Here is a 25,496-nt window from a genome sequence, read left to right as displayed (position 1 = left end):
TGGGTGAACTTGGGGACTGATTCGCTGAATGAGATAAGCCAGACACAGAAAGACCAGTGCTGTCGATTCCGGTTACCTTGGGGGCCCAGAGAAGCCAGGTTCCCAGAGACAATTCGTGGAACAGTGGGTGCAAGGGCTGGGGGAGGGGCGGGAGGGAGCTGGTGTCTCTCGGAACAGAATTCCAGAGGCGGATGGTGGATCTCGTTGCATCACAGTGTAAATATCCTAAGCGTTACTGAACCATTCTTCCAAAACGGCTAAGATGCTCAATTTTACACGGCATATTTTACCACAATTTTTAAAACTGCCTGGGGCTTTGAAGTGGTGTCTACATGAGCCTGGAGCTCCCGTGGAGGAGGACTGGGAGGGGCTCTGGGACTGGGTGCGGCGAGTGGCAGATGGCGGGAAGGAAAGCAGGGCCCAGGCCAGAGCACGAGACCTGGTGTCCATTCCCCGCATCTCTAGGTGACGGCCCTGCTGCTTCCCAGGCCTGCCAGACAGCAGGGAGGGACATCCCACCCTGTGCTTCAGAGGAGGCCTTGGAGGCCGGTGGGGAGCCGTGATTGGCACATGGAGACACAGAGCGCTCCAGCATCAGAGCTGGGACTGGACCCCGGGTCTCAGCACACGGGCAGCAGCGGCGGTCTCGGCAAGACTCTGGGGCCAAGCACCATGGCCATGGGGCCTGCAGAGGCCCAGGTCAGGCGTGCTTGTGTGTGTGTGTGTGCGCGCACGCGTGCGCATGTGGGCCTCCCTCCTTGGGCAGACTCCAGGCAGAGTCAGCTTGAGGGAGGAGGCAGTGAGGGGTGCGGATGGCGGGTCCCCAGCTTCCAAGCTTCTTGGAGGCGGCCCAGCACCCAGGACTGTGGCCTAGCGCCCAGCGTCCCAGAGCAGCAGAGGGGAGCGTTCTGAACTTTTGCCAGGGCTCTCCACCCCAGAGGCGACAAAGCAACACAGGCCTGGCATGGTGGGAGCAGTCTGCATGGTAGAAAGGGCAGTGCCCTGTGGTCAGACGGCCGGCTTCACACTTGATGTTGACACTCATAACCGTGGGAGCCAGGGGGAGTCACTTCAGCTCTCTGGGCTGCAGTATTCCCCCCTCTGTAGAGCCGCCTCTCAGATCTGGGCCGGGCACTGAGAGGAGAGCCGTGGGCCTGGCGAGGCCACGGGGAGCTCACCGACTCGAAGGCCATGGAGATCCACTGCACCCGGCCCTCCTTGACGCCCACCGCCCCATGAGACAGCTGCCCCGGGAGCAGGTTGGGCTCAGGTAGCTCCTTGCACTCAGGATGCAGCATCTGCAGGAAGGATGAGGTGCTGTAGCCTGTAGGGAGGAAGGGAGGGGAGAGAGGCCGTGGGGCTGGGGACCCTGGGAGCACGTCCCTTCCCCTCCCCACCTTGTCCCACCCAGGGCATGTATGCACCTGCTGGGAGGGCATGGAGGAGGGGCCCTGCCCTCCCCCCAACCCCCTGGCCTTAACACGTGTCTGTCACCAGGGGCAGTGGGCGGTTAGGTGACCTACAACAGTCATTTGCCGCTGGGGTGGAAAAGGACACCTTGGGTCTCTTTCAGCAGAGCCCTGGCATGACCTCGCCCGGGTTAGTAGCATCCACCCCAGCCCTGGTTGGGAAAAGCCACTCTGGCAGGTGTGCCCACACACACGGCACACATCCCACACACTCATGTACCTCCACACCAATCCATGTCGGGGCACGATTTGGCTCTAGAAGTCTCACCCCCTGCCCCTTGCCCCAGTAGGGACACAAACTCAAGCAAGGACGTGTGTCTGCCGGACTCCTGCCAGGCACGGAGGTCCTCATGGCTGTCTACCCTGGGAGTGGCAGCACAGCCTCCCTGGTGTGTCCTCCCTCTGGCAAATGGCTTTCCCACACACCTGAGGGCAGACACTGGGCCCCGCCTGGCTTCACCAGCTCCGAGTTCCCCGCGATGGCCTTGCAGAGGCGACACAGGTGCCCAATTTCTTTGAAGAGATCAAAGCTGCTGTCATAGACGACACTGCCCTTTCCCAAGGAGACACAAGTGGGCACGGGCTGCTCAATGAGTTGGGAACTCGCTCCTGAGCCCCACCCCAAGGGAAAGAACCTCCCCAGCCCTCGGCCACCATCGCAGACATCAGACTGGAGTCTCTGCATGGTTGCCTGAGCCCCCTGCCCGAGACTGCTCTGTCCTGCTCCGACCAGCACCTTCTGCTCCCAGCACAGACCCCTAGGCTCAGCCCTGCTTTGACTCACAAGCTCTTACCCTGGGCTTCCTCCTGTCTCTCCCTGCTCCGCACAGCCAAATCTCCGTCCTCCCTCAACTGCTTTGTGTCCTCCCTGCCTCCCCACCCTCCTCTGAACACCTGGGGGATTCACGGTTGGGACAGAGCACACAGATCTGGACTATCCTGGCTCCCGAACTACTTCGGGTCTGCAAACCTGTATACCCAGCCAGACTGACTTCTCAAGGCAGGAGCTCTGACCTCGTCACACCCATGGTCCTTCCCACACACACTCAGCACCCATCTGTGTCACACAGACCCCACGGCTCCAGCAGTTTCTCCCCCTTCCAAAGCCCAAGAGCCCAGCGCAGGGCACAGACATCTACAGGGGGAGGAGCCTACACAGAGGGGAGGGCCCTGCAGTCAGGCACAGAGCAGGGGCTGTGGGTACAGGGAGTGGCCTCCTGCAGGGAGGGGGGAATGGGGGGCAGTTTACACACCTGCATCTCCCTTAGCTCTGTTCTAACCCCTCACGGTGAAGGGCAACCAGCACAGGCCCACAATGTACCCAGATTCCTGGGTGATTCTGAGAGCCCCGCCCTGATCGCTCCTCAAGAGAAACCACCCCTGAGGGCCCGTGGTGGTCCTGTCGGGGCCTCAGGAGTGGTCAGAGGAGCAAGAGGATGTGTGGGGAGCTGGGCCAGTGGCCACCCGGGCTGGCGTTTGTTTGCACATCTGGTGCGGTCTGGCCCCTTGACATCTGCCCAAAGTGGGCCCATGTACCGGGTCTCCGATGACGTGGTTGTCCACCTGCCGTGTGCGGTTGATGCCAATAATGCCAAAGACCACGAAGACCATGGCCCCTGTGTCCACCAGCGGCCGCACGGCTGGCTTCCCGCAGCCCGTGTTCACGCAGGGGTTGAAGCCGAAGGTGGCCGAGAGGCGGGCCTTGGGCACTGCAGAGGGAGTCACATCTGTATGCGAAGGCAGGGCCCAGCCTCCCGAGGCCCCACAAGCCTCCCCGCATGTACCTTTCTCACTGGGCACGTAGAAGAAGCCTTTGGTCGGGCCGTCGGGGCTGGAGCTGAGCAGGCAGCCGGGAGGCGCCGCGCACACGCGCCCGTGGAAAGGAGGCTTGTGGGACTGAGCAAAGTACACTTTCCTGCGGAGGCAAAGGAGCCTGGCTGAGGCCGGGAAGGCCAGGAGGTGCCTGGGAGGTGAGGCCAGCACAGCCGTGTGTGGCTGTGCACAAGGACAGGAAGAATGCGGGGACGGATTCAGGTCCCCACGTCCCCGCATGAGGATGTAGTCTCAGGTTGGGGGCTGGGATGTGGAGATCACTCCTGGTCCCGCCCCTGCCAGGGGCTCCTGCTCAGCAGCCTCCTGCTCTGTGTGGGTCTCCCCACCCCTGGCAAGGAGGGTGGAGACCAGGAGTTTCCAAACCATCCTCCAGGGGGTGCAAGAGTTCCCAGAGGGACCCCGGGCCAGCCTGGCAGTTCCTTGCTCCGAAGCACCCTCTGCTTTAATGGGAACAGTTACTGAGCCTCAAGATTTTGCGTGAAGCAAGGGTTCCATGGTTAGCTTGTTCACCACTGGACCTGACATAGCTCAAGGTTCTTTCTAGAAAGTTCTAAGCTCCTCCAGGCAGCCTGATCCCATTTGCTATTGTATATATGCAAAGCAAGCCCAGTCCTGGGCTCAGGGGAGGATGGGCAGAGGGACCCAGGTACCCTGGACTGGAAGGGCCCAGTAAGCCCATCTTGGTCACCTCCCCCCACCTCCACGCCACTGCCCTCTGCCCCAAGGAGCCTCCAGCCTCTGTGGGTGCCCAGTGACCGGAGGTCAGGCTCGGTCAGAGACCAGAGCCCCATGTGTCCCCAGGGCAGGGTCCGCACTGTCGCTGTCCAGGCCCAGCACCGCTCCCCTTCCAGAGCAGAGCACGTGCCAGCATTTGCAACGACACTGCGGTTGACTTGTTAGCTGTTGTCTCCCGCTTGCCAGCCTAAGGGCAGGAGCCACATCTGTCTTGTTCACCACTGAAGCCCCAGCACCAGCAGGGTGTCGGCACACGCTCGGTGCCCCACGTTTGTTCCGTGAGCAACGAAATACAGTCTCAGTGGACACATGAATGTGGGGCCCTGGTCTGAACACAGGTGCCCCCAGTTGCTCGGAGCCCCCCGCCTCCCCAGGAACAGAATGCTGTCACCCATTAAGCACTCTGGGGCACCTTCACGTGCCAGGCACTAGGCAGAGCCCAAGTATACAGAAGGTAAATATAACAGAGTCTCTTCTCCTGTCTCCTTACGGTCTGGCGGAACGGGGGTAGGGGGAGGAGTGGTGTGTGGGGGGGTGGCATTTATTAAATATTTACTGAATTAATTATATGTAGAGAGTGAATAGTGCCTTGGAGAGGACGTGGAAAGCGCACACGTCCACTCATTTGGCCAGTGTTCACCGAGAACCCCCTGGATGCCAGGCCCGACGCTGGGGACACAGCGACAGAAACGGTCAAGGAGCCCGCTGCAGGATGCTCCCGAGGAGACAGGTTATAAACAGGTCAGAGTGATTCCAGGTGGTGATGGGGGCTGGAAAGGGAGCAGGGGGAAATGCACAGAGAGGGACCTGGCTTGGTTCTTCTGGTCGGGGAGGGAGTTCCCGTCAGGGACAGCCTCTCCCAAGAGGGAACCCTGGAGTGGACACCTGAATCCCAGAGAAAAGTCATCACACCTGAGGAGCTAGGAAAGAACATTTGAGTCAGAGGGAGCGGCAAGTGCAAAAGGCCTGAAACGCGCCTTCTACTGCAGGGAGGGGCAGAGCCAGCGCGGGGCAAGGGACAGACAGGGGAGCAGGTCCCCGGCCCATCCTCTGCGCCGGCATCCCCCGCTCCCCAGCCCTGGGCCGGGAACTAGTTGAACACACATGTGCACGTGGACAGGTGCCTAAAGGCACCTAAAGGTGCCTGCCGACATCTCTCGGTGGAGGGGGTGGTCCTGCTGGCGAAAAGGCTGTTACCGCGTGTGCTGCTGTTCCTTGGCGGCCGCGTAGAAGCTGAAGTCAAACTTCCAGCCCCGCTTGGCGTCGCAGGCCAAGGTCGTCACCATCCACTTGCGGGAGGGGCTCGCCGGCTGGAGCAGCCCTACTGTAGACATACAAGCGGTGAGCTTCTTGGTGAAGTTACCCAAAGGCGCTCTATACACCTAAGCAGTGGATCGACAGAGACAAGACAGGTGACTCCGGGGGGTTGCCTCGGCCTGGGCCCGGCCTCAGGCTCCGGCCCCTCCCTCCCTCCTGGGCAGCTCCCCGACCCTGTCCCAGCACCCACAGAGGGGCCGGGCAGAGCCCTGGGCAGAGGCTCAGGAGGCCTGGGTTCGAGTGTGAAGATGGAGCACATCCTTCTCTCCCTGTCTGAGCCTCGGTCCTTCCCCCAGTGGGGCACCTACTCTGCCTGCGTCCTGAGCTGGGCAGTGAGCGGCCAGCAGCGAGAAAGATGGGCTTGGCCCCTGCCTCCAGGGAGCCCCCAGGCACGACGGCTTTAGGTTCTATTTGGGGCTATGAATGTGCTAGGATGCTAAGACCCGGGATACATGGGCAGGGGAGGAGGAGGGCAAACCAAGAAGCGGGTCAGTGCAGGGCTGTATGAGGGGGTGACATTTATGCTGAGGCCTCAACGAGGGGCCTGCCATGCGTTCTGCTGGAAGGAAAGCTTTCGAGGCAGCGGGAACAGCAACGCAAAGTCTCAGAGTCAGGAAATGCCGCAGACACCTCACCATTCAGATGGAAACAGAAACCCTGAACAAATGAGTTGACCCAGGGCATAACTTGTCCAAGAAACACAGATGATTCCTGAGATGGAGAAACTGGAGGACTGGGGTGGCCCTTAGAAGCCCTTTTCTGGGGTGCTGGAGCAGCTGCCAAGAATAGTCACCTAGCTACCAGCTACCAAGCACTTCCTGTGTCCTAAGCACTACCTACCATTACCTCATATACCTCCAACCCTGGCTGTCATTTATGCACTCCATTTCACAGATGAGGAGACTGAGGCTCAGAGAGATTAAGCAATCTGGCCCAAGACACACAGATTATAAATGGCAGAGCCAGGACTCGAACCCAGGTCTGCCTGACCTGGAAGCCCGTGCCGTCACTACTCTGTAGGTACCACAGACCTGGCTGGGAGAGGGTCCTCGTCTGCCTCACAGACCATGCCTCGCCCTCCCGATGTGGCCAGGGTCCACCAGCGTGGTTCTGAGGGCCCCCTCCCCCATACTGGCAGTCCATGTCACTGCAGCCCAGGCTTACCTGGAAGGAGGGCACCTCCCCGTCCCCAGGGGACACGATCTGCCAAGGGGCGGGTAGGCTGGCATTGAGGGAGAACCTGTACACAGCCGGGTGGCCTTTACTCTTCACCTTGGAGACATACACGGTGCCTGGGGAGTCTGGGAGACAAATGAAGGGTGGAGAAGGGGCAGACAGTCACCTTGCCTGGCTTCCCTGGACTTGGAGCAGCCCACTCTCTGTTCTGTGGCCCGAGGAGCTAAGCCCTGACTTGGGCTCCTCTCTAAATGCGGGCTCTGTTCCTCTCTACTGGACCGAGCCCACGGCCAGGATGGGGGATGCTGGTGGTGGACGTGGGGATGGGGTGGGTGGTGGGCACGGAGGAAGTGGGAGGTGGTAGTGGTCACCGGGATGGGGTGGCACAGTAGGTGGCCACATTGGCAACGACATTACAAGTCGTGGGAAGATGTGCCGTCTGGGCTAGGGTAGCTGCCCTGCTGCCTGTGATGGGGGTGGGGGTGAAGGGCAGGGAGCTGCGAATGACAATGACAGGCAGCGCAGATGGGTGACGACAGCCATGGGGTGACAAGGACACACAGAAGTGCCCCATGGGGGAGCTAATTCCCACACAGGTGCCAGTGTCCCAGCTCTGATGGGGATCTGGGCAGGGATAAGTCACTCTTTGGGGCTCAGGACACTCCTGCCCGCCCCCAGACACTGAGGAAGGATCTGGCACACGCAGCAGGTCCATGGGACGCCAGAGGCCTGGCTGGGTCGTGTCAGGAGGAGATGCCACTCTTCCGACTGAGGAGAGCTAGTAGGATAGTGGGCGAGGGCCCGAGTTCACCTCCCAACCCAACCCCACCTCAGTGTCCCCAAAGCACAGACCCTTGTTCTCATCAGGAACACCCCACTACTAAGGCAGGATCTCCCAAAGCCACCCCCCTCCCCCACCAGCCAGACCACACTCCCCACTAACCCTGTGGGGTGGCCTCAGGCCGGCCGGCCCAGGAAACCCCCGAGCCCCGCTTCTTCTTCTCCAGAGACGTCCGGATGTTGTTCTGCAGGCTGTGGGGCTTCTCCTGGAACAGACCTACCCCCCGCAGCTCGTTAGGGACAGCCTGGCCTCCCCGGCTGAGCCCGGCAGGGGAAGGCAGAGACTGAGAGAGCCGCCCACCCTAGGGACATGGGCCTCGGGGCCCTCGGCTTGGCGCATGGGCGACAAGGGTCTGAAAGAAACTGGATAGAACTGAACAAAAAATGCCAACTATTGAATTTGCAGGAATCTTAAGGCAAAAGGAAGGCACCTGTCTGCTCCATCTCGAGAAAGACACTGACAACTTCCCTCCTCACTCTCCCCGCGCCTCACGTCCCTCCTCTGTCAAATGGGTGATGCTGAACCTCAAGAGGGTGGGCGGCAGGAGCAAACAGGACACTGCCTCTCACGCATTTAGCTGATAAATGCTCCACAAGCAGGAACAAGTGGAAATGGGACGCCATCCACCAGCCGAGATGACAGGAGACTGTCCTGTTTTGCCTCAACAACTGGGGATGAATTTTCTGGTTTCCTTTGTTGTTGTTTCATAAGAAGAATTTTACACCTTCAAAGATGCAATCTTCACAGTAATTCTCGGAGGTCGCTATCATTAACCCCATGTGACAGAGGAGAAAGCAGAGAGGTTCGGGGAGGTTCTGTGACCTGCGGAGGAAGTGACAGGAAGAGCCTCATTTGGATCCTGTCTTGGTGGCCCTGAAAGCCCTTTCTGCCACAAACCCAACAGGCCTCCCAAAGGGCGGTTCAGGGAGCCAAGAGGGCCAAGAGGCTGGGGGCTGGACTTGGGCCAGCGTCCTGGCCCATCTCTGGACAATTGTAGGAGCTTCAGCACCATACTGGGTTTCACCTAGCTAGGAAGCAGGGACTGGCTTTTTGACTCTGAGCCCCGAGGGACAGCAGGCGGCCTCCAAGCAGCAGTGGTCATGAAGTCCGATGCGTACGCACGGGCGGGAGAGGAGCTGGGGACGCGGCCGGGGCTGGCTCCAATCTCGGAGGCGCTCTTCAGGCACCTCTCTGAGCTGCAGTCGATTACCGCGCATTTGGCTAATGCCATTACCGAGGGGAAGGCCAGGTTAATGCGAACACCGCCCTAATTAAATGAAGGCAATTACAGCAGTCCACGGATCTTCTCCTAGGAGCTGGAAGGACAAGCCCAGCATCCTCTCATTTGATCCTAACGGACCTGGCAAAGCTGTATGACCTTGCACCAGCCTCCCCTGGCCCCAACCCCAACCTCCGGCTCCCCTCTGTGAAATGAGGGCCTGGTTCAGACGACCTCTAAAGCAAGGCGACATCTTCAACTCACCTCCTTGCTCATTCCTGACGCCCACACCTCATCACTGTTTCTATGGATTTCACCTCCTCGAAACCTCTTGGCTCCACGGCCACCGTGAGCATGCTGGCCCCAGGCCCGCTGTCTCGTGCTCAGATGAGGGCACCAGCCTCCTGCCTGGTCTCCCAGCCAGCTTCCACCCTCACCCTCCCATCCACATCCACACGGTGCCCGGGAGACTGACTCATGGCTCTTCTCTGCCTAAAATCCTCCAGGAGCTCGCCTGACAGAATCAAATGCAGACTCCAGTCCTCCAGTCCCTGGCCCCGCCCACCTGCCTCGCCTTAGCTCCTGTGACTGACTGTCTCACACTTGGCCTCAGCCTTGCCCATCGCTGGTGCTTCCCTCTGCCCTCTTCTCTTCTCTCTCAGCCTGGCTAAGTCTTTCCCTTTCTTCGAGTCTTGGCTTAGACACTGCCTCCTCCAGGAAGCCCTCTGTGATGCTGAGCTCCCCAGGCTCCCCGTTCTCCCTCCATCACAGCTACCTACTATTCCAATGCTGGCCCCTAGCAGGCAAATGGACTCCCAGAGCTCAGGAAGCCTGTCCGGCCCACGACAGTTTCCCCAGCACTCGGTAAATACCTGTTTCAAGAAATGGGGAAACACTGAGGCTCAGATGTGAAATGATTTGCTGAGGTCGCACAGTGATGGGAGCCTGGACCTTGCATCTCACAGGCTGACAGTCTTTGAGACCTGAACTCCAAAGAGAGCAGGGAGCCGGGGGGGGGGGGAACACCCCCACTGAACTCTCACCTGAGCAGGTGATACAGGATATGCCCTCGGCGCTCAGGTTGTACTTGAGGTCCAGCAGCACCTGGATGTTGGTGTCGGGTCGGAAGAGCAGGGGGGCCCGGCTGGCGGGGCGAAGCCGGCTGACGAAGACCAGGGACAGGATGAGGACAGAGATGAAGAGCCCTGCCAGGAGAGGAGGCGCGCTAGGCGGGCCCGGGAGGCGGGGGGGGGCCCTTCACAGCCCTGGGGAAGAGCTGCTCCCTTTATGGGGGAGGCGTGTCGGGGGGCAGGGTCCCCAGGGAGCTGGCAAAGGTGTGGCATGGCAGCCTGTGGGTGAAGCTGGTCAGGGACTGGTCCTCTGGGGTTCGGGGCTGGATGTTATTTGTGTCACTTGGGGAGGCAGACGAGAAGCTGCAAGTTTGCACTCTTGGGCAAGAGAGTACCTACCAGTTTCTAAAGAGCCGATGCATCTGCTTGATTATACACAGCTCTACAGTCCGTGATTAGAATAATAACAGCACTGAGCCTTTATTGGGCACTTACTGCATGCCACACCCTGGGCCCGAGTTCTTTCCTTGCACCGTGGTTTGCCCTCCTTCTGCCCTAGTAGATAGATACTATTCTTATCCTCAGGAACAGGTGAGGAAACTGAGGCTCGGACTGACTGACATACTCCAGGTTACCCAGCCAGTACATGGTAGAATTAGGATTCCAACCTGGCCAAGCTGGTCTGACTCCAGAGCCCAAGAATCTGCTCCAGAGCCCGGTGTGATGACGGGCACACAGCGGGTGCTCCATCAACAACAATTATGGGGGACCAGCTCCATTCCACACGGGAAGGGGAGATGCAAGACGCCAACCCAGGGTCATTTGCAGGAGGGGTGCTGGACTCCCACGGCCAATGCATCTTTTGGGGGAGTCTGTCCCCCATGCCTTAGGCACTGGGGAAAAGCTGCCTGTCAGAGGGGAAGGAGGGCAGAGACCCCACTTACCCACGATCACCCAGCGGCTCTTCACAGCAGACCACAGCGCCCAGTGGTGCAGCAGCTCCTGTAGCTGCGCAATAAGCTGGCCACGGCTGCCCTGGTCGGGGGCTGGCTGGAGGCTCTCGGGGGGCACAGACACCAGGGCCACATCTCCTAGCTCCAATGACACTGCCAGGACAGAGCAGCAGCCCCTCAGAGGTCAAAGGCCACCCTGGTCCCCATCCTCTCTAGGGAAGCCCAAATGCTTGATGAGGATGCCCGAAACCGTGAGCACCAGCCTGTCCTCACACCGTCTCGGCAAAAGTGACCTCCCTGACAGAGGCAGGCTCAGCTCCCGCCGGGGTCAGCAGGGCAGGTTGAGGCCACACTCACCTGGCTCCTCTTCAACATTCAGCAAGGGAATGTCATCGTCCAGGTAGGGCATGGGGCCCTGGGCAGGGCTGTCCCCAGCCCGCTGCGGGGCGGCGAAAACGTCCCCAGGAAAGTGCAGGGAGCTCTTGCGGCCACACTTCTGGTGGCAGCTGTGGAGACAGTGGGGGGGCGGGTTGAGCCCCGAGGGCCCCAGGTGTGCAGGGCAGGTGGGCAAAGCCCCGCTACCATACTGAGCCCCAACATGCTGCTGTGGACGTCTCCTGGGGGACATTCAGCACGGACTCCCAGGAGCTCGTTGCCTGATTTCTTTCTGGGTCCATCTCCCACCCCCTCCACCCAGACCTCCGGTGCCACCATACGTCCTCTAGGGAGACAAAGGGTGACGGCAGCCATGATCCAGGGAGAGGGTCTCCTGCCCTGGTGTGGCCCGCCCCAAGCCCAGAGCACCTGTCATCCCTAGTACCCAAGCCCAGCCAGCCACCCAGGCCCGACTCCATGTGGCCTCCCACCCTCCCTCCTTTCCTCTCTTACCTTCCCAGATCACTCAGCCTGCAAGACCCCAGCCCTGCACCTTCTGGCAGCAACTGGGGGCTGACCCATCCCACTTTGCACACAGTGCACTATGTCTAAATATGTTTACTCTACCAAGGCGAGAACGTGAGAAGATTTAACATGGAGGCTGGCGTGGGGGCCATTCAGACCACTGGGTTGAAATCTTGCCTCTGCTGCCTACTGAATGGGCGCCCTTGAGAATGTCGCCCAGCCTCCCCCAGCCCTTGCTTTCTTATCAGTAAACAAGGAGAAACAAGGGAACCTAGCTCCAAGGATCCTGGGGGGAATAAGGTCTTATATAAAAGCACTTGGCCCACTTCCTGGCATGGAGGAGGTGTTCGCAAATGGTAACTACCTGGCAGGATCCTCTTCTCCCTCCTCGTACCTGCAGGAGTGCCCAGCAGAGAACTGGGCACACAGAAGGTGCTCCACAAAGGATCAGAAAGCTTTTAGAAGGGGGGTGTTGCTGGCGTTCCTGAAGGACCTGTTATGGACATTCAGTGGGAGGAGGGCACGGTCCCTCCAGCTCTATGGCCACTCACCTGGTCTGGCAGGCGCTCTCTAGTGGTGCCATGTAAAGGCTCCAGATGCCCAGGGCAGCCGGCATGGTGAACAGCACAGCCAACCAGCAGCAGGACACGATGAGAGACATGAACAGGCCAAAGTCATGGACGGCTGGGATCTGGCAATGGAGAGGTACAGGTGGGCTGTGAGGCTGCTCAGGTCCGGCATCCAGGGAGCCTGCATCCCTGCAGCCAAAGGCACTCAGGACCCCAGGCCACTCCCAGAATGCAGGGCGGGGGGAATGAGGAGGCCGAGGCTGCCAGGAGGACCTCGGAAGGCAAGGGACTGGGGGAAGCTCAGGTCCACACTGCGCCTTGCCGCCCACAGTGACGATGGCATGGAGTAAGCGCTCGCTAACGGACGTGAACCAAGTGACTGGGGCTCAGAGGAAGACAGCCTGTTAGAGCAGGCCACAAGTGAGTGAGGGAAAGGGAGAGAGTGCTCACAGGTGCTCCCGGGGCTGCGGAGCAATGGGGTGTCCCAGGGACACACACGGGGTTGTGGTGGTCAGAGGGAAACTAACCAGCCTGTTTCAGTCCCTGAATAATCCACAGAGGAGGTGAGTGAGGCCTGGAGGTCCTAAGGCCACACAGCCAGTCACAAAAGGAACCTAGAACCCAGCTCTGCCTGTGCGAAACCTGGATACTCCCAAAGCATCTAGTGGTTTCTAGATGGGATACTTGGCCTAGGTCCTTAAATGTTTTGAAGGCTCGGGTGGGCTCACTGCTTTTCGGGTTCTGTCAGCACCAAGGACCTGGCCCAAATTCAGTAACTCAGATCCTTCTCCTGAGCCCAACTCAGGGGCCTGAAGGAGCATGGGGCCAATGAGAGGGACATTGATGAGAAAGATGACAATGTAGGGTAAAGCTGCTGGGTGGGAAGAGCTCTGGATTGGGGGTCTGTGGACTTGGTCAGGCTCACCACTGACCAGCTGTGTGACCTTGAGGAAATCATGTTACCTCTCTGGGCCTTAGTTTTAGTATTAGGAAAAAAGGGATGTAATTGTACCTTTCTCATATGTCTTAAAAACTAAATGTGGAGGAGCTTTGCAAATTGTCACATACCCTTCAGGGCAGAGGTTGGATTACTATTAATGAGCATTAATAATAAATACTATTTGTATTTTTGTAATTTCTCCATTTGTTAATTTCTGGCAATCATCCAGGAGCAGGAACGGAGTCTAGGGACATGGCAGGAGCCTCGAGGCCAAGGCTGTGTGGCTGCAAGAGAAGGGGTGAGTGGGAGGAGCGAGCCCAGGGTCTATGGGCATAAGGGGGAGGCTGAGCCCGGGACAAAGGCCATCTCTCACCTGGGAAAAAACATTAGCTGCGTAGGCAGCGGCCGTGGTCAGGGAAGTGAAGAACGTGGCCTTGCCGGCCGTCTGGATGGTGTGGATCATCCGCAGCTGTGGGTCCTCCAGGTGGCTGGCCTGGCGGTAGGTGTTGACGAACACAAAGACATCGTCCACACCTATGGGCGGGAGCCCCAGGCCAGCAGGGGCGGGCTCAGGATCACGTTGCTCTCTCCAGAATCAGACCCACGCTGGGCCTGCACCAACCCTGAGTGGCCCCCCAAGAGGTCAGGCTCCCAGACAGTCCTACTTCTCAGCCTGGAGTTTGGAAAGACCCATCTGACTTTGCAACCCCCCCGCCCCAGAATCCAAGTCCCACCCTCCATGCTTCCCCAGAATCAGGGCCCTTATTCCCAATCTTCACCTCCTTTCCACCCTTCCTGCCATGCCACAGAGGCAACTCACCGATGCCCACTATCACGAAGGCAGCCACCCCATTGAGGATGCCCAGGTACTGGATGCCGAAGACCACATGGTACAGGAAGAGTGCCACCAGGCAGCTGAGGCCAATGCTGGCAATCCCAAAAAAAGACAGGAACACTGGGCAGGGCGACAGGTACATGGGTTAGAGTGGGAGGGTCAAACAGACCACACACCCTTTGGGCACACAACTGGGTCCTGCCTCATACCCTGTGTCCCCACAGAGTGCCCTCCACTGCCCGGGTATGCCCTGAACAGTTCTCATGCCCAGAGAGAAGGGTCCAGGCAGGAGGCCAGAGTGGCAGAGGGAACCATCTGAGTGGGTGGTTCACAGGCCCTCACCTTCGTAGAACTGACCTCAGTTGCTGGTAGGGAATTATTATATATTTCACATCTGTCACCCTAACAGACTAGAGGTTCCATGGGGCTAATAAATGTGTCTGTGATGTTCATTACTGGATCTCTGGTGCCTCGGGGCACCTGACACATAGTCAGTGCTGAATTTGTATTTGTTATGTGAATGAAAGGATGTCTTTTCCATTTGTGAAGGTATGATGAACCTGTCATTTGCTTGGGCAATAGAGGGTACCTACTGTATACACAGTAAGAAGCAGCCAGGATGTGTGGGAAGGTAGTGTTAAGGTGAACTAAGGGACAAAAGGGCAGCTGACCTGAGACTATAAAACATGCAATGGAATAATCCATAAAGGAGGGACCAATATTCCAGACCCCCAAAACAAAATTTTTAGCAAGGAAACAATGGTCAAAGGGTACAAGGTTAAGCATGCAGGGTCCTGGGAGCAGGGGCCCTCAGGTATGGCCTGAGCTGAGTCTGGACTACAGTCCACCTGCCTGGGGTTGGAAGGTGATCTCTGAGCACCCCGCTCCACTAGCTCTGACACAGTGGATTCAAGATGTGGCATTCTGGAGAAGGCAGGCTTTGGTGGGACAGGAGCACACAGGGAAGGGGAAGGGGAGCTGGCTCTTGCTGGGCCTTCTGAGGAGGCCTACCAGAGCAGGAGGTGAGAATGTAGACAAGGGCTGCGATGCAGCTGCTGCTGATGAAGGCCAGGAGCATGTCATTGTTGAAGGTCCTGCGCACCTCATAATCAAAGAGATCCGTCCCCCCGTACAGAACCTGGACTTTGCTGGAGGGGTGGAGAGGAAACACAGAAGTGGGTTGCAGATGGCTGTTGACACTTGGAGGAACAGGAGCTATCCATCTCCGTAGTGGCTCTTTACTTTGGCTCTATGTTGAATCACCTGGGGACTTCCAAAAATCCTGATGCCCAGGCTGGACACTAGACAAATTAAACCCAAATTTCTGGGGTGGGGTCGAGTCATCAGTGTTTAATCCCAGGTGATTCAAATGTATGGCCAATGTTGAGACCCTGCTTGACACAGACAATAGTCAATCACTGTCGAATCCTCTGTCACCTCCCAATCCTTAATATTCACTGCAAAACCCTAAATTCAAACCAGCTTCCACACAGCTATTCCATGTGTGAAGAGTACAAGCTATTCTTAATAATAACAAAAACATAACCAGCTGATCACATTGAGTTTTAAAATACAAACAGGAGGGACATCTGCCTCTGGCCATGATGGAGTGATAAGATGAAATCTAGATTTACCCTCCCCCTAAAATTAACAACAACAACAACAACAAAAAAGAAAGAAAATATATAAAACAAGATTCTGGACACGAGACAACACAGGATGATGATACCTGAGAGATGAGAAGCAAAATGGATCCTGTGCTTATCTTCACTTATCACCTTGAGAGTTGCAGCATAATGGGTTATATATCTCATCCACCCAAAGGAGAGTGAAACTTCCCCAAACTTGATGGAAACTATAAGCCTGCTGATTCAAGAAGCTCAAGCAACTAACTCCAAGTACAAAAAAACAAAAACAAAAACAAAAAACAAAAAACAAAAAAAAACCCCCAAAACCATGAATGACAACAATGCCCATCATAATCAAATTGCTCAAAACCAGTAATCAAAAGAAAGTCTTAAAAGAAACCTGAGGAGAAAGACCCATTACATACAGAAGAAAAAACTAAGGATGACTTCTCATCAGAAACGATGCACATGAGAGGACAATGGAACAGTACCTTTTACCTACCAGGAAAACAGCTGACCCAGAATTTTATACCCAGCAAAACTATATTTCAAAAGCAAAGGCAAAATGAAGACTTTTTCCAAATACACAAAAGTCCAGGACATCTGGACTACAAGAGATGTCAAAAGAAGTCCTTCAGGTACAAAGGGAAGGATAACAGATGGAAACATGGATCTACACAAAGGAATGAAAAGAACTGGAAATAGCAAAGGCATGAACAAATATGTAAAACTTTCCTATTATTTATTTAAGTCTCTTTATAAGATAATTGATAATTTAAGCAAAAATAATAATGTAGTGTGGTATTTATAACATGTATGAAAATAAAACACATGACAAAAATAACATAAAGGCCAGGAGGAAAGAAATGATAGTATACCACTGTAAGGCTCTCACGCGATATACAATATGTGTAACATCATCTGAAGGTATGCTGTGATAAACTAAGGTTGCATACTCTACGCACTGAAGCAAGCACCAAAATAAATAAAAAGTTATAGCTAAAAGGCTAACAAAGGAAATAAAATGCAATAATAAAAAATAATTAATTAAAAAAAATAATGAATTAGTCCAAAAGAAGGCAGAAGAGAGGAAAAGGGAAACAAAGAATATATGATAAGTAGAATAAAATAAGAGAGATTTAAGTCTTACCATATTAGCAACTGCATTAACTATAATGGTCTAAATACCCCAATGAAAAGGCAGAGACAGTCACACTAACTTTAAAAAATTAAGACCTAGCTGCTACAAGAAATGCATTTTATGATTTTTTGAAGATTTTTAAAATTTAAGTAATCTCTACACCCAACGTAGGTCTCTAGCTCATGACCCTGAGATTAAGAGTTGCATGCTCCTCTGAAACCCACTTTCAATGTAGACACAAACAGGTTAAAATCAAAAGGATAGAAAAAGATGTGCCACGTTAAGTCAAAAGAAAGTGGAAATAGTTATGTTAATTACAAATGAAGTGAATTTTAGAGCAAAGAATATTACTAGGGATAAAGAAGACAATTTCAAAATGATAAAGGGTTCAATTCATCCAGATAACACAATCAACCAATTTGACCTAATTGATATTTATTAAATACTCCACCCAACAATAGCAAAATATGTGTTCTTCTTAAGGGCACAAGGGAATATTTAACAAGACAGACCACATTCTGGACCATAAAACAAGACCCAATAAATTTAAAAGGACCAAAGTCATACAAAGTATGTTCTCTGACCACAAAAGAATTAAATAAAAAATCAGCTACAAAATGGTATCTGGAAAATCACTAAATATTTGGAAACTAAATAACATACTTTTAAGTAACCCATGTGTCAAAAAAAAGAAAGAGAGAGAGATCAGAAAGGAAAATAGAAAATATTTTGAGGTGCACCTGTATGGCTCAGTAGGTTAAGTGCCTTGGACTCAGGTTATGATCCCAGGGTCCTGGGATCAAGACCGCATTGGGCTCCCTGCTCAGTGGGGAGTCTGCTTCTAGTTTTTCCTCTCCCTCTGCCCCACCCCCTTGCTTGTGTTTTTTCTCTCTGACTCAAATAAATAAAATCTTTTTAAAAAAACTATTTGAATTGAATGAAAATAAAAACACAACATTTGAAAATTCATGGGATGTGCTAAAACTATACTGAAAAGGAATTTTATAGCAATAAATGCTTATATTGGAAAAGAAGAAAGGTTTCAAATTAATGACCTCAGCTTCTACTTCAAAAAGTATAACAAGAGAAAATTACATGTAAAGTAGACAGATGAAAGGAAATAATGAAGATCAGAAAAGTTAATGAAAAACAACAAAACCAATAGAAAAAAAAATCAAAGAACCCTAAAGCTAGTTTTTTGAAAAGAATAGTAAAATCGATAAACCTCTAGCCAGACTAATCATGAAAAAAGAGAGAAGATACACATGAAAGAGGTGACATCTAGATATTTAAAAGATAATAAGGGAATATTATGAGCCACTTCATACCAACAAATTTGACAACTTAAATGAAATGGACAAATTTCATGAAAGACTCAAAACTACCACAGCTCATGCAAGAAGAAATAGAAAACATTACTATCCCTATGTATATTTTTTAAAAGAATTTTTTTAAAGTTGAAATAGCCCTGTGTGTGTGTATTTTTTAAATATGCAAATAAAGAAATAGATTGATGAAACAGAACATTGAGACCAGAAACAAACCCACATGTATAAAGATAATAGATTTTTGTCCTAGGTGCAAAGGCAATCTTTGTTAAAGGGATGATATTTTCAATAGATGATGTTGGAACAATTAGATACCTGTATAGAAATATGTGGCATCTCCACACACTGGTTACTGCTCAGCATCTAAAAATAACAAACTATTGATACCTGTAACAACATGGATATAACTTAAAATAATTAGGCTGAAAGAGGTCAACTAAATGAGTGCATACTGTATCATTCCAAGAATATAAAATTCTAGAAAATGAAAACCAGTATATGGTAATAGGAAATGGAAAGTGGTGCCTGAGATAGGAGTGGACAGACAAGAAGGCGGAGGATGGAGTCATTAGCCAGGGTACAGAGGAAACTTTTGGGGGAGGTGGATATTGATTATGGTAAAGGTTTTATGGTGTATTCATGTACCAAAACTAATCAAGCTGTAAATTTTAAGCATATGCAGCTGGGTTGTATGTCAATTAAATCTCAATAAAGCTGTTTAAAAAACCAAATGGAACATTTAAAAGCCAAGTAGAAAAGATCTCTGGATTATCTACTTTGTTGAACTAAATAGGTTAATGGATCTTTCATTAGAGTAGAGCACTGAAAGATCAAGCAACTCCTTAGTTATTAATTAATTAATTAATTCATTTGTATAGCATTTATAGAGTGCCTTTGAAGTTCTAGGTCCTATCTTAGTTGCTGGCTATAAAAAGACACAGGCCCAAATTTTTACTCTCAGGTATAAAGGAATAGCTCATGGAAGAAAATATTCTTGCCAAGAACTACAAAAGTCAGATAAAATAAAAAAATAATCTGAGGACAGTAGAGAGTATATGAGAATAATGAGTAAAGGAACTCCAGAAAGATTCTGGAAAGAGAAATTAGGAAAGGTAAATTGTCCTTCTGTGGCTGTTTTCATCCTGGAGGCATCTGCTGATTCTGAACACAGGCAGAAGGCTAAAAATTAAGTCTGGGAGTCAGATGAATTAGCAGAGTTTTGGGCAGAAACCTGTAGACCAGCAGAGTAAAATGTCAGTTTCTTTCTCAGTACTTGTACTGAGTACTGGAGCTGCAGGAAGCATTAGGCTAAAAGTCTAAGCAGAAAGCCTCTGAAAAGGTGACATGGAGCTTTGTTTTTGTTTTTGTAGTTTTGAGAAACAAATATTAGAGTTTGTAACCTGTCAGGGGAAAGAGTTGTGCAGAATACACCAGGTTCCCAGTTGAAAATTCTAGAGAATCAAGAGCAAACAAGAGGCAGACTGAGACTTTGCAGGGCTGTAAAATAGCTTTGACTCAGTGAAATGGTTGGCTACTTAAGGTAATCTGTTACAACTCTGCCTAGTGGAGAGAAGGATAAACTTTCTGTGCATGAAAAAAATATCATCTGGACTTCTTTGTTTTTTATACACAATGTTCATCACTCAATAAAAATTACCAGGCATTGGGTGGCTCAGTCGTTAAACATCTGCCTTCAGCTCAGGTCATGATCCCAGGGTCCTGGGATTGAGCCCTGCATTGGTCTCCCTGCTCATCGGGAAGCCTGATTCTCCCTCTCCCACTCCCCCTGCTTGTGTTCTCTCCCTAGCTCTCTCTCTCTGCCAATTAAATAAATAAAATCTTTTAGAAAAATTACCAGACATACTCATAGACAGGACCACATGACCAAAAACCAAGTGAAGAACAGATTACAGAAACAAATCCACAAGTTATCCCTATATCATAAGTCAATGGATAAGGACTTTAAAATAATGATAATTAATATGTTTAAGGAGAGAAAGGATAATATAGACAAAGTAAATAAAACTGAAGAATTTCGCCAAAGATTTAGATCAATAACAAAGGATCAAATGGAAATTCTCCACAGAAAAATGTAACATTAACCTTCAAATCTCAATAGACATTAATTAGCAGATTAGATATAACAGAAGACTGGAGTATAACAGTGAACTGGAATATCTAAAACACAGAAGGAAATTAAACACAGAAAGTAACATATACCAGAACATAGAAAAAAAATTAAAACCTTGGGAAGAGCACTGAAAATACATGGAACTCAGTGAAAAGATCTAACATTTGTGTAATTAGAACTCTAAAAAGGACTCCTAAAAGGTAAAAGCAATATTTGAATAGGAAATACCAGGAAACCCTTAAAACTGATGACAGTTATAAACCTACAGATTGAAGAAGTTCTGCGCACCCCAAGCAGAACAAATACAAAGAAAACTACACCAACATAAATCATAGTTTTTCCAGTCTTGCTGAAACCAAAGCCAAAAAGAAATCTTAAATGCAGCCAGAGAAAAAAGATACGTTTCAAAGGGGCAACAAAAATATTTACAGCTGACTTTTCCACAGAAATGATGGAAATCAGAACACAATGGACTAACAACTTTAAAGCAATAAAAGAAAACTACCCATTTATAATTCTATACAAGCAGAGATATGCTTCAGAAATGAGAGTAAATTAAAGATGTTTTCTAGGCAGACAACACAATTTATCACCAGCAAACCTGCACCCAAAAAACACAAACAACAAACAAACAAACAAAAAACCCTACTAAAGAGACTTCTTCAGATACAAGCAAAACAATTTCAGAGGGAAACATGAAGTTGTAGAAAGTAATGAAAAGCAACAGGGAAAGTAAATATGTGAGTAAATATAAATGAGCACTGATTCAGTAAAGTAATAATGTAATGTCTATACGGGGTTCCTGGCACAGGGGCTAGGCCTGTAGAAGTGAGCCAGGACCAATCCCAGTCTCAACAGACTCCCAGTCTACTGAAACGTAACGACACTAGACTTTCTTAAACTTTAATGTGCAAACAAGTCACCTGGGAATCCTGCAGGTCAAGGAAAGGCCTGGAGAGTCTGCATTTATAACAAGCCCCCGGGTGATGCTGACGCTGCTGATCTGAGGGCTGCCCTTTCAGAAACAAGGAATTAAACCACTAAACTACTGGAGCTCAGAGAGGTGCGAGAACTCACTGGGACTGCCACAGCTGAGCGAAGTCGCTGTTATGTGACCCCAGATATGTCTACCTCAGTGTATGCTCTTTCCTACCTCCGGTAGGGAGAAGGAAGGGCATGGTGGAAGGGGGCCGAGTGGGCTTTTGATCTGCCCAGGCTGTATCTTAATGGATGAACAGGGGGTTCCTTGGCAAAGAAACATGACTGGGAGAAGATTCCTAGTGCAGCGACCGGCATAAAAGCACAAAGGGTAAGGAGTCCAGATTAGAAAGTCCGGGTTTTGTTTTGTTTTGTTTTGTTTTTGTTTGTTTGTTTTTGAGAGAGAGCATATGCAGAGAATCTTTTTTTTTTAAGATTTTATTTATTTATTTGACAGAGAGAGAGAACAAGTAGGGAAGAGAGGCAGGCAGAGAGAGAGGAAGGGAAGCAGGCTCCCCAGGGAGCAGAAAGCCCGGTGCGGGGCTCGATCCCAGGACCCTGGGATCATGACCTGAGCCAAAGGCAGAGGCTTTAACTCACTGAGCCACCCAGGCACCCCAGAAAGAGAATCTTAAGCAGGATCCACACCCAGTGCGAAGCTCATCTCAGGATCTTGAGATCATGATCTGAGTGGAAATTAAGAGTCGGATGCTTAACTGACTGAACCACCCAGGCACCCCAGAAAGCCTGGATTTTCGTGTCATTCCACCATTTATCATTTTGGACAACTTCCTTAACTGTGCTGTGCCTCAATTTCCTCAACTATAAAATGGAGATAATCAGAGTGGCACCTACCTCGCTGGGTCGGTGTGAAGATTAAATGAGATGTGTATAAGGGGCTTTTACCTGCTCTGTGCCACATAAATGTTAGCTGATTTTCACAGTCATTGCTCAATGTAGTTGCGCAAACTAATGGATGGGTAATGGAGGGAACAAGGGTATTTCAGGCAGAATATTTCCTCCTGTGTATGGGGCTAGCCTGTCAGGGCAAAGGACTGAGAAGCATTCCAGTTGTCCATCAGGACTGACAGATGAACTAGCTAATTCCCTTTCTGGGTGAGGACGGGCCTCGTTGTATTCGTAGATACATACCCACGTCTGAAAGACAACCAGAACACTCACTGCCTGAGAGCACCTTCTCATCTCTTGGCTCATCTCCTCCTAATGCCTCCAGAAGGGTATCAGGCCTTACCCATTCCTATTTTACAAGTTGGGAAACTGTGACCTAGAGAAGAAGAGCGACTCACCAACTATCTCCCTGGGTAGTAGATGCAGAGAGGCCAATACTCCCTGGTCAAGAGTCTTTCCAGAAAGCCCTCTAGCACCATCTCAGGAGAAAAGCAATACTCCACACCTCTGGGGGCAAGAGCTTCAGGACTCCCTGCCTCTGCCAAAGCTGTGATGTTCAGTACCCATGAGCACTGATCAAGAAAAGGGTTTATCAGCTGTCAGAGTGACAGCGAGGATGCACCTGGCTCTGCCCCTGATTCGGGAAGAGAGACTTCCTAGGGAGAAGGTTGAGAGCATGTGATCTGGGGTTTAGGAAAAAGAAGCCCGGGAAGATAGTTTCTTGACCGAACACAGCCCTTTCCTGGTATACACAAAGGCAAATACACACTGGTGCATTTGGACCTCCTACCTAGTAGACTGCTTGGCCAGCATGGCCACGTAGGTGACCACAAAGCTCTGAAACTTGGCCCGCTGCTCCTCCCAGCGATCGTCCACCGAGTAGTAGTTGGGCAGGGGTGCTCCAAACAGGATCTCGCTGCGCAGGAGGGAGCTCTTGAGGTTTTCTGCGGAGAGGCCCTCGTCCACATACCAGTAGAACTCGGGGTGAGTCATGGCCAGCTCTAGGGAGCCTGCAGGGGCGGGGGCCCAAGGAACTCAGAGGGTCAACACCCCCCAGCCCTCCATCAACATCACCCTGCCCTCCTCACCATCTGACTCCTCTCTAAGGAGGTAGGAATCTCCCCCTCAGGCTGCCTCCAACTGTCCCTAACAGGACAGAGAGAGGGTTTAAAGAACTCACTAACCACGAGCGGCAGCCCCCGAGACCTGCTCAGGCAGCCCCCAATAAATTCACATTTTATTTGCATGTGAACTTCGCCTGATACAAAGGCTCAGTCTTTGCAGTCCTAGAACTCCGCCTTCCCATTGCAGTCCCCCTTCCTCTCCCTAGAACCCTGTCCATGTGTCCCTTAAAAGGCACACCTAAGCCCCCAAGCTCCTCGACCACTCTCTAACCCTCTTCAAGTCTCATCCCCAAATTACCTGGAACTAACCTCACCTTGGTCTCCCTTCAACCCCAGTCTCTTCCCCTGGTTAGATGCCCAGTCCTCTGTCACCACTCCCAGGCTTCTCTCTAACCAGCCTCATGCCCAACCCCAGCCCATGCTTTCTCTAACTCCCAATTTCCCTCAACCCAGGTACGCATCCAAAACTCCTTCTTTGCCTCCCTCGAATCCCATCTCACACCCAACCCTGCTCCCAGCCCTTCAGCCTGTCACCTTCAGGTCACACCCAGCAGGCAGCTCCAGCCTGACTCTGCCCCACGGCCAAGTCCCACCCTGCCCTCCTTCAGCTGTGAGTTCAAGGCCAGGTTTCCCATGCGCCTCTAAGGCACCTTGTCTCAACCCCAGGAAAACCCAACCCCCAGACTCATGGAGGCCCTGTCCCTTATGAGCCCCTCCCCATCCAGCCCCACCCCCAAGCTCACACAGGTCTGCTCACCCCGGATGTCAGCCAAGTCCTGGCCCATGCCATCATAGTAGATCTTGCCGCCTCTCTCAGTGGGGAAGAAATAGGTCATGAGCGAGCTGGGTGGGGAGCAATAGGAGTAGGACCCTAGTGGAAGGTCTTTGAGCACCTCATGGGGCTTCCAGCAGAACTCCCGGAAGCCCGGGTGGTCCATGATCTTGCGCTCAATCTCGTGGATTGTGACCAGCCGCTCACTGGTGAAAATGTTTCGCTCTGCGTCGCCGCGGGCCAGGAAAATGAGCTCGATGCGCCAGTGCGCATGCGTCTGGGTGTTGGCACTCACATAGGAGCGGGAGTAGTCCCAGCGTGAGGCACCTCGGCGGGCTCGGCTCTGATTGGCCGCAGCCACAGCAGGGGGCGGGGCACTGGGTTGGCACTGCCCCTTCTTCTCCAGCCTCTGGTTCATTGGGCCTTCACTCTGGTTGGCTGCCAGATCCGCCGGGGGTGGGGCCTCGCGCCGAAGACGCCCACTCCGATTGGCTTCTGGCTTCTGGTCCGCAGATGTGTCGGGGGACAGGCCTGGGCGGCGGCGCCTTGGGGCCTCAAGGACTGCCCGTGGGGACCTGGGGGCCGGCCGGGAGCGGTTTCCCAGATGCAGCTGCTGCAACTGCTCTGAGATAAGGCGCTGGAGAGTCTCAGAAGTGAAGTCGGCCAAGTCGCGCCGGTTGCGCCCCCAGGACCCAAACTGGGACTTGAGCGCCAGCGCGAGGGCGTCAAAGCGCTGGGAGGCCTCGTGGTTGCGGATCTCAAAGGCGTTGTAGGAGATGTCAATGTCCAGCGGCGGGTAGTAGAGGAACATGAAGGCTGACAGGGCCATGGGGATGCTGCAGCCCAGGAAGAGCACCAGCCCCGCACAGCACGGGTTTGTGAAAGCCCAGCCCAGTGTACTCCAGAAGCCCGAGGCCGGGGGCCGGGAAGGCAAGGTCCAACGCCGCCAGCAACACTGCCCTGCTTCCCCAGCTTGCGGCCCTGGCTTCTGGGCCCTCCTCAAGGCCTCATCTGTTGCTTCCTCCTCCTCTTCCTGCTCCTCCTCTAGCCACACATCCTGCAGCAAAGGGTCATCCTCCGAGTCCATAGCCTACAGGAGATGGAGAGGGTCAGCAAGCTGGAGAGATGGAGAGGATGGTACCCCGTGGCTGCAGTTGCCCAGCCCTGGGGATTGACCCTGTCCACGAATACTAAAATGGAATTACAAATCAAGCAGGCATTTAACTCAACTGAATCCAATCACTCATACACAACACAGAAAAAAAAAAAGTTATTTGTCCCTCACCTCCCCCATCTAGATTTTGACTTTCAAGGTCACAGAAAAGGGAGAATCACAACCCAGTTGCAAACAGAAGAGACATCCCTTCCCATGTAAGGACTCTTCGAAGGGAACTTTGACTGCACATGATTTCCCAGCTTTTGCTTCATGCTCTGATTTCAGAACTCATGGCCAATGTGAAGTGTTACTCCATTATAATCACTTTAATTTAATCAGCAACTCTGAAGTACCTTGCAGAAGTATCAGGGTAGAAGGGAAAGAACACGATCTTTGGAATCAGATGGACCCGAATTTGGGTCCTGGTCGTTTGAACCTTGGCAGCATGGAAAATCCCTCCGAATCTCAGAGT

At 52.4% G+C, this 25,496-nt stretch overlaps 1 protein-coding gene across 1 annotated transcript in view; it reads right to left on the bottom strand.

Moving 5' to 3' along the window:
* Positions 1–24,955, bottom strand: part of DISP3 (dispatched RND transporter family member 3) — a 29,048-nt gene extending 4,093 nt beyond the window's left edge. The window contains exons 1-16 of the mRNA XM_044237146.1: positions 23,854–24,955; positions 22,763–22,982; positions 14,869–15,005; positions 13,843–13,977; positions 13,396–13,556; positions 12,065–12,204; positions 10,971–11,119; positions 10,605–10,766; positions 9,634–9,795; positions 7,474–7,587; positions 6,519–6,655; positions 5,235–5,419; positions 3,254–3,384; positions 3,006–3,178; positions 1,896–2,022; positions 1,179–1,324 (exon numbers count right to left, since the gene is read on the bottom strand). Coding sequence (XP_044093081.1) covers positions 1,179–1,324; positions 1,896–2,022; positions 3,006–3,178; positions 3,254–3,384; positions 5,235–5,419; positions 6,519–6,655; positions 7,474–7,587; positions 9,634–9,795; positions 10,605–10,766; positions 10,971–11,119; positions 12,065–12,204; positions 13,396–13,556; positions 13,843–13,977; positions 14,869–15,005; positions 22,763–22,982; positions 23,854–24,955 — 3,381 coding nt within the window. The remainder of the gene's footprint in view (positions 1–1,178; positions 1,325–1,895; positions 2,023–3,005; positions 3,179–3,253; positions 3,385–5,234; positions 5,420–6,518; positions 6,656–7,473; positions 7,588–9,633; positions 9,796–10,604; positions 10,767–10,970; positions 11,120–12,064; positions 12,205–13,395; positions 13,557–13,842; positions 13,978–14,868; positions 15,006–22,762; positions 22,983–23,853) is intronic.
* Between the last annotated feature and the right edge of the window lie 541 nt (positions 24,956–25,496).

This window comes from Neovison vison, chromosome 2 (genome assembly GCF_020171115.1).
Source record: "Neovison vison isolate M4711 chromosome 2, ASM_NN_V1, whole genome shotgun sequence".
NCBI classification, from domain to species: domain Eukaryota; kingdom Metazoa; phylum Chordata; class Mammalia; order Carnivora; family Mustelidae; genus Neogale; species Neogale vison.
The sequence above is the reverse complement of the archived record's forward strand: the minus strand, read 5'-3'. Positions and strand labels throughout refer to the sequence as shown.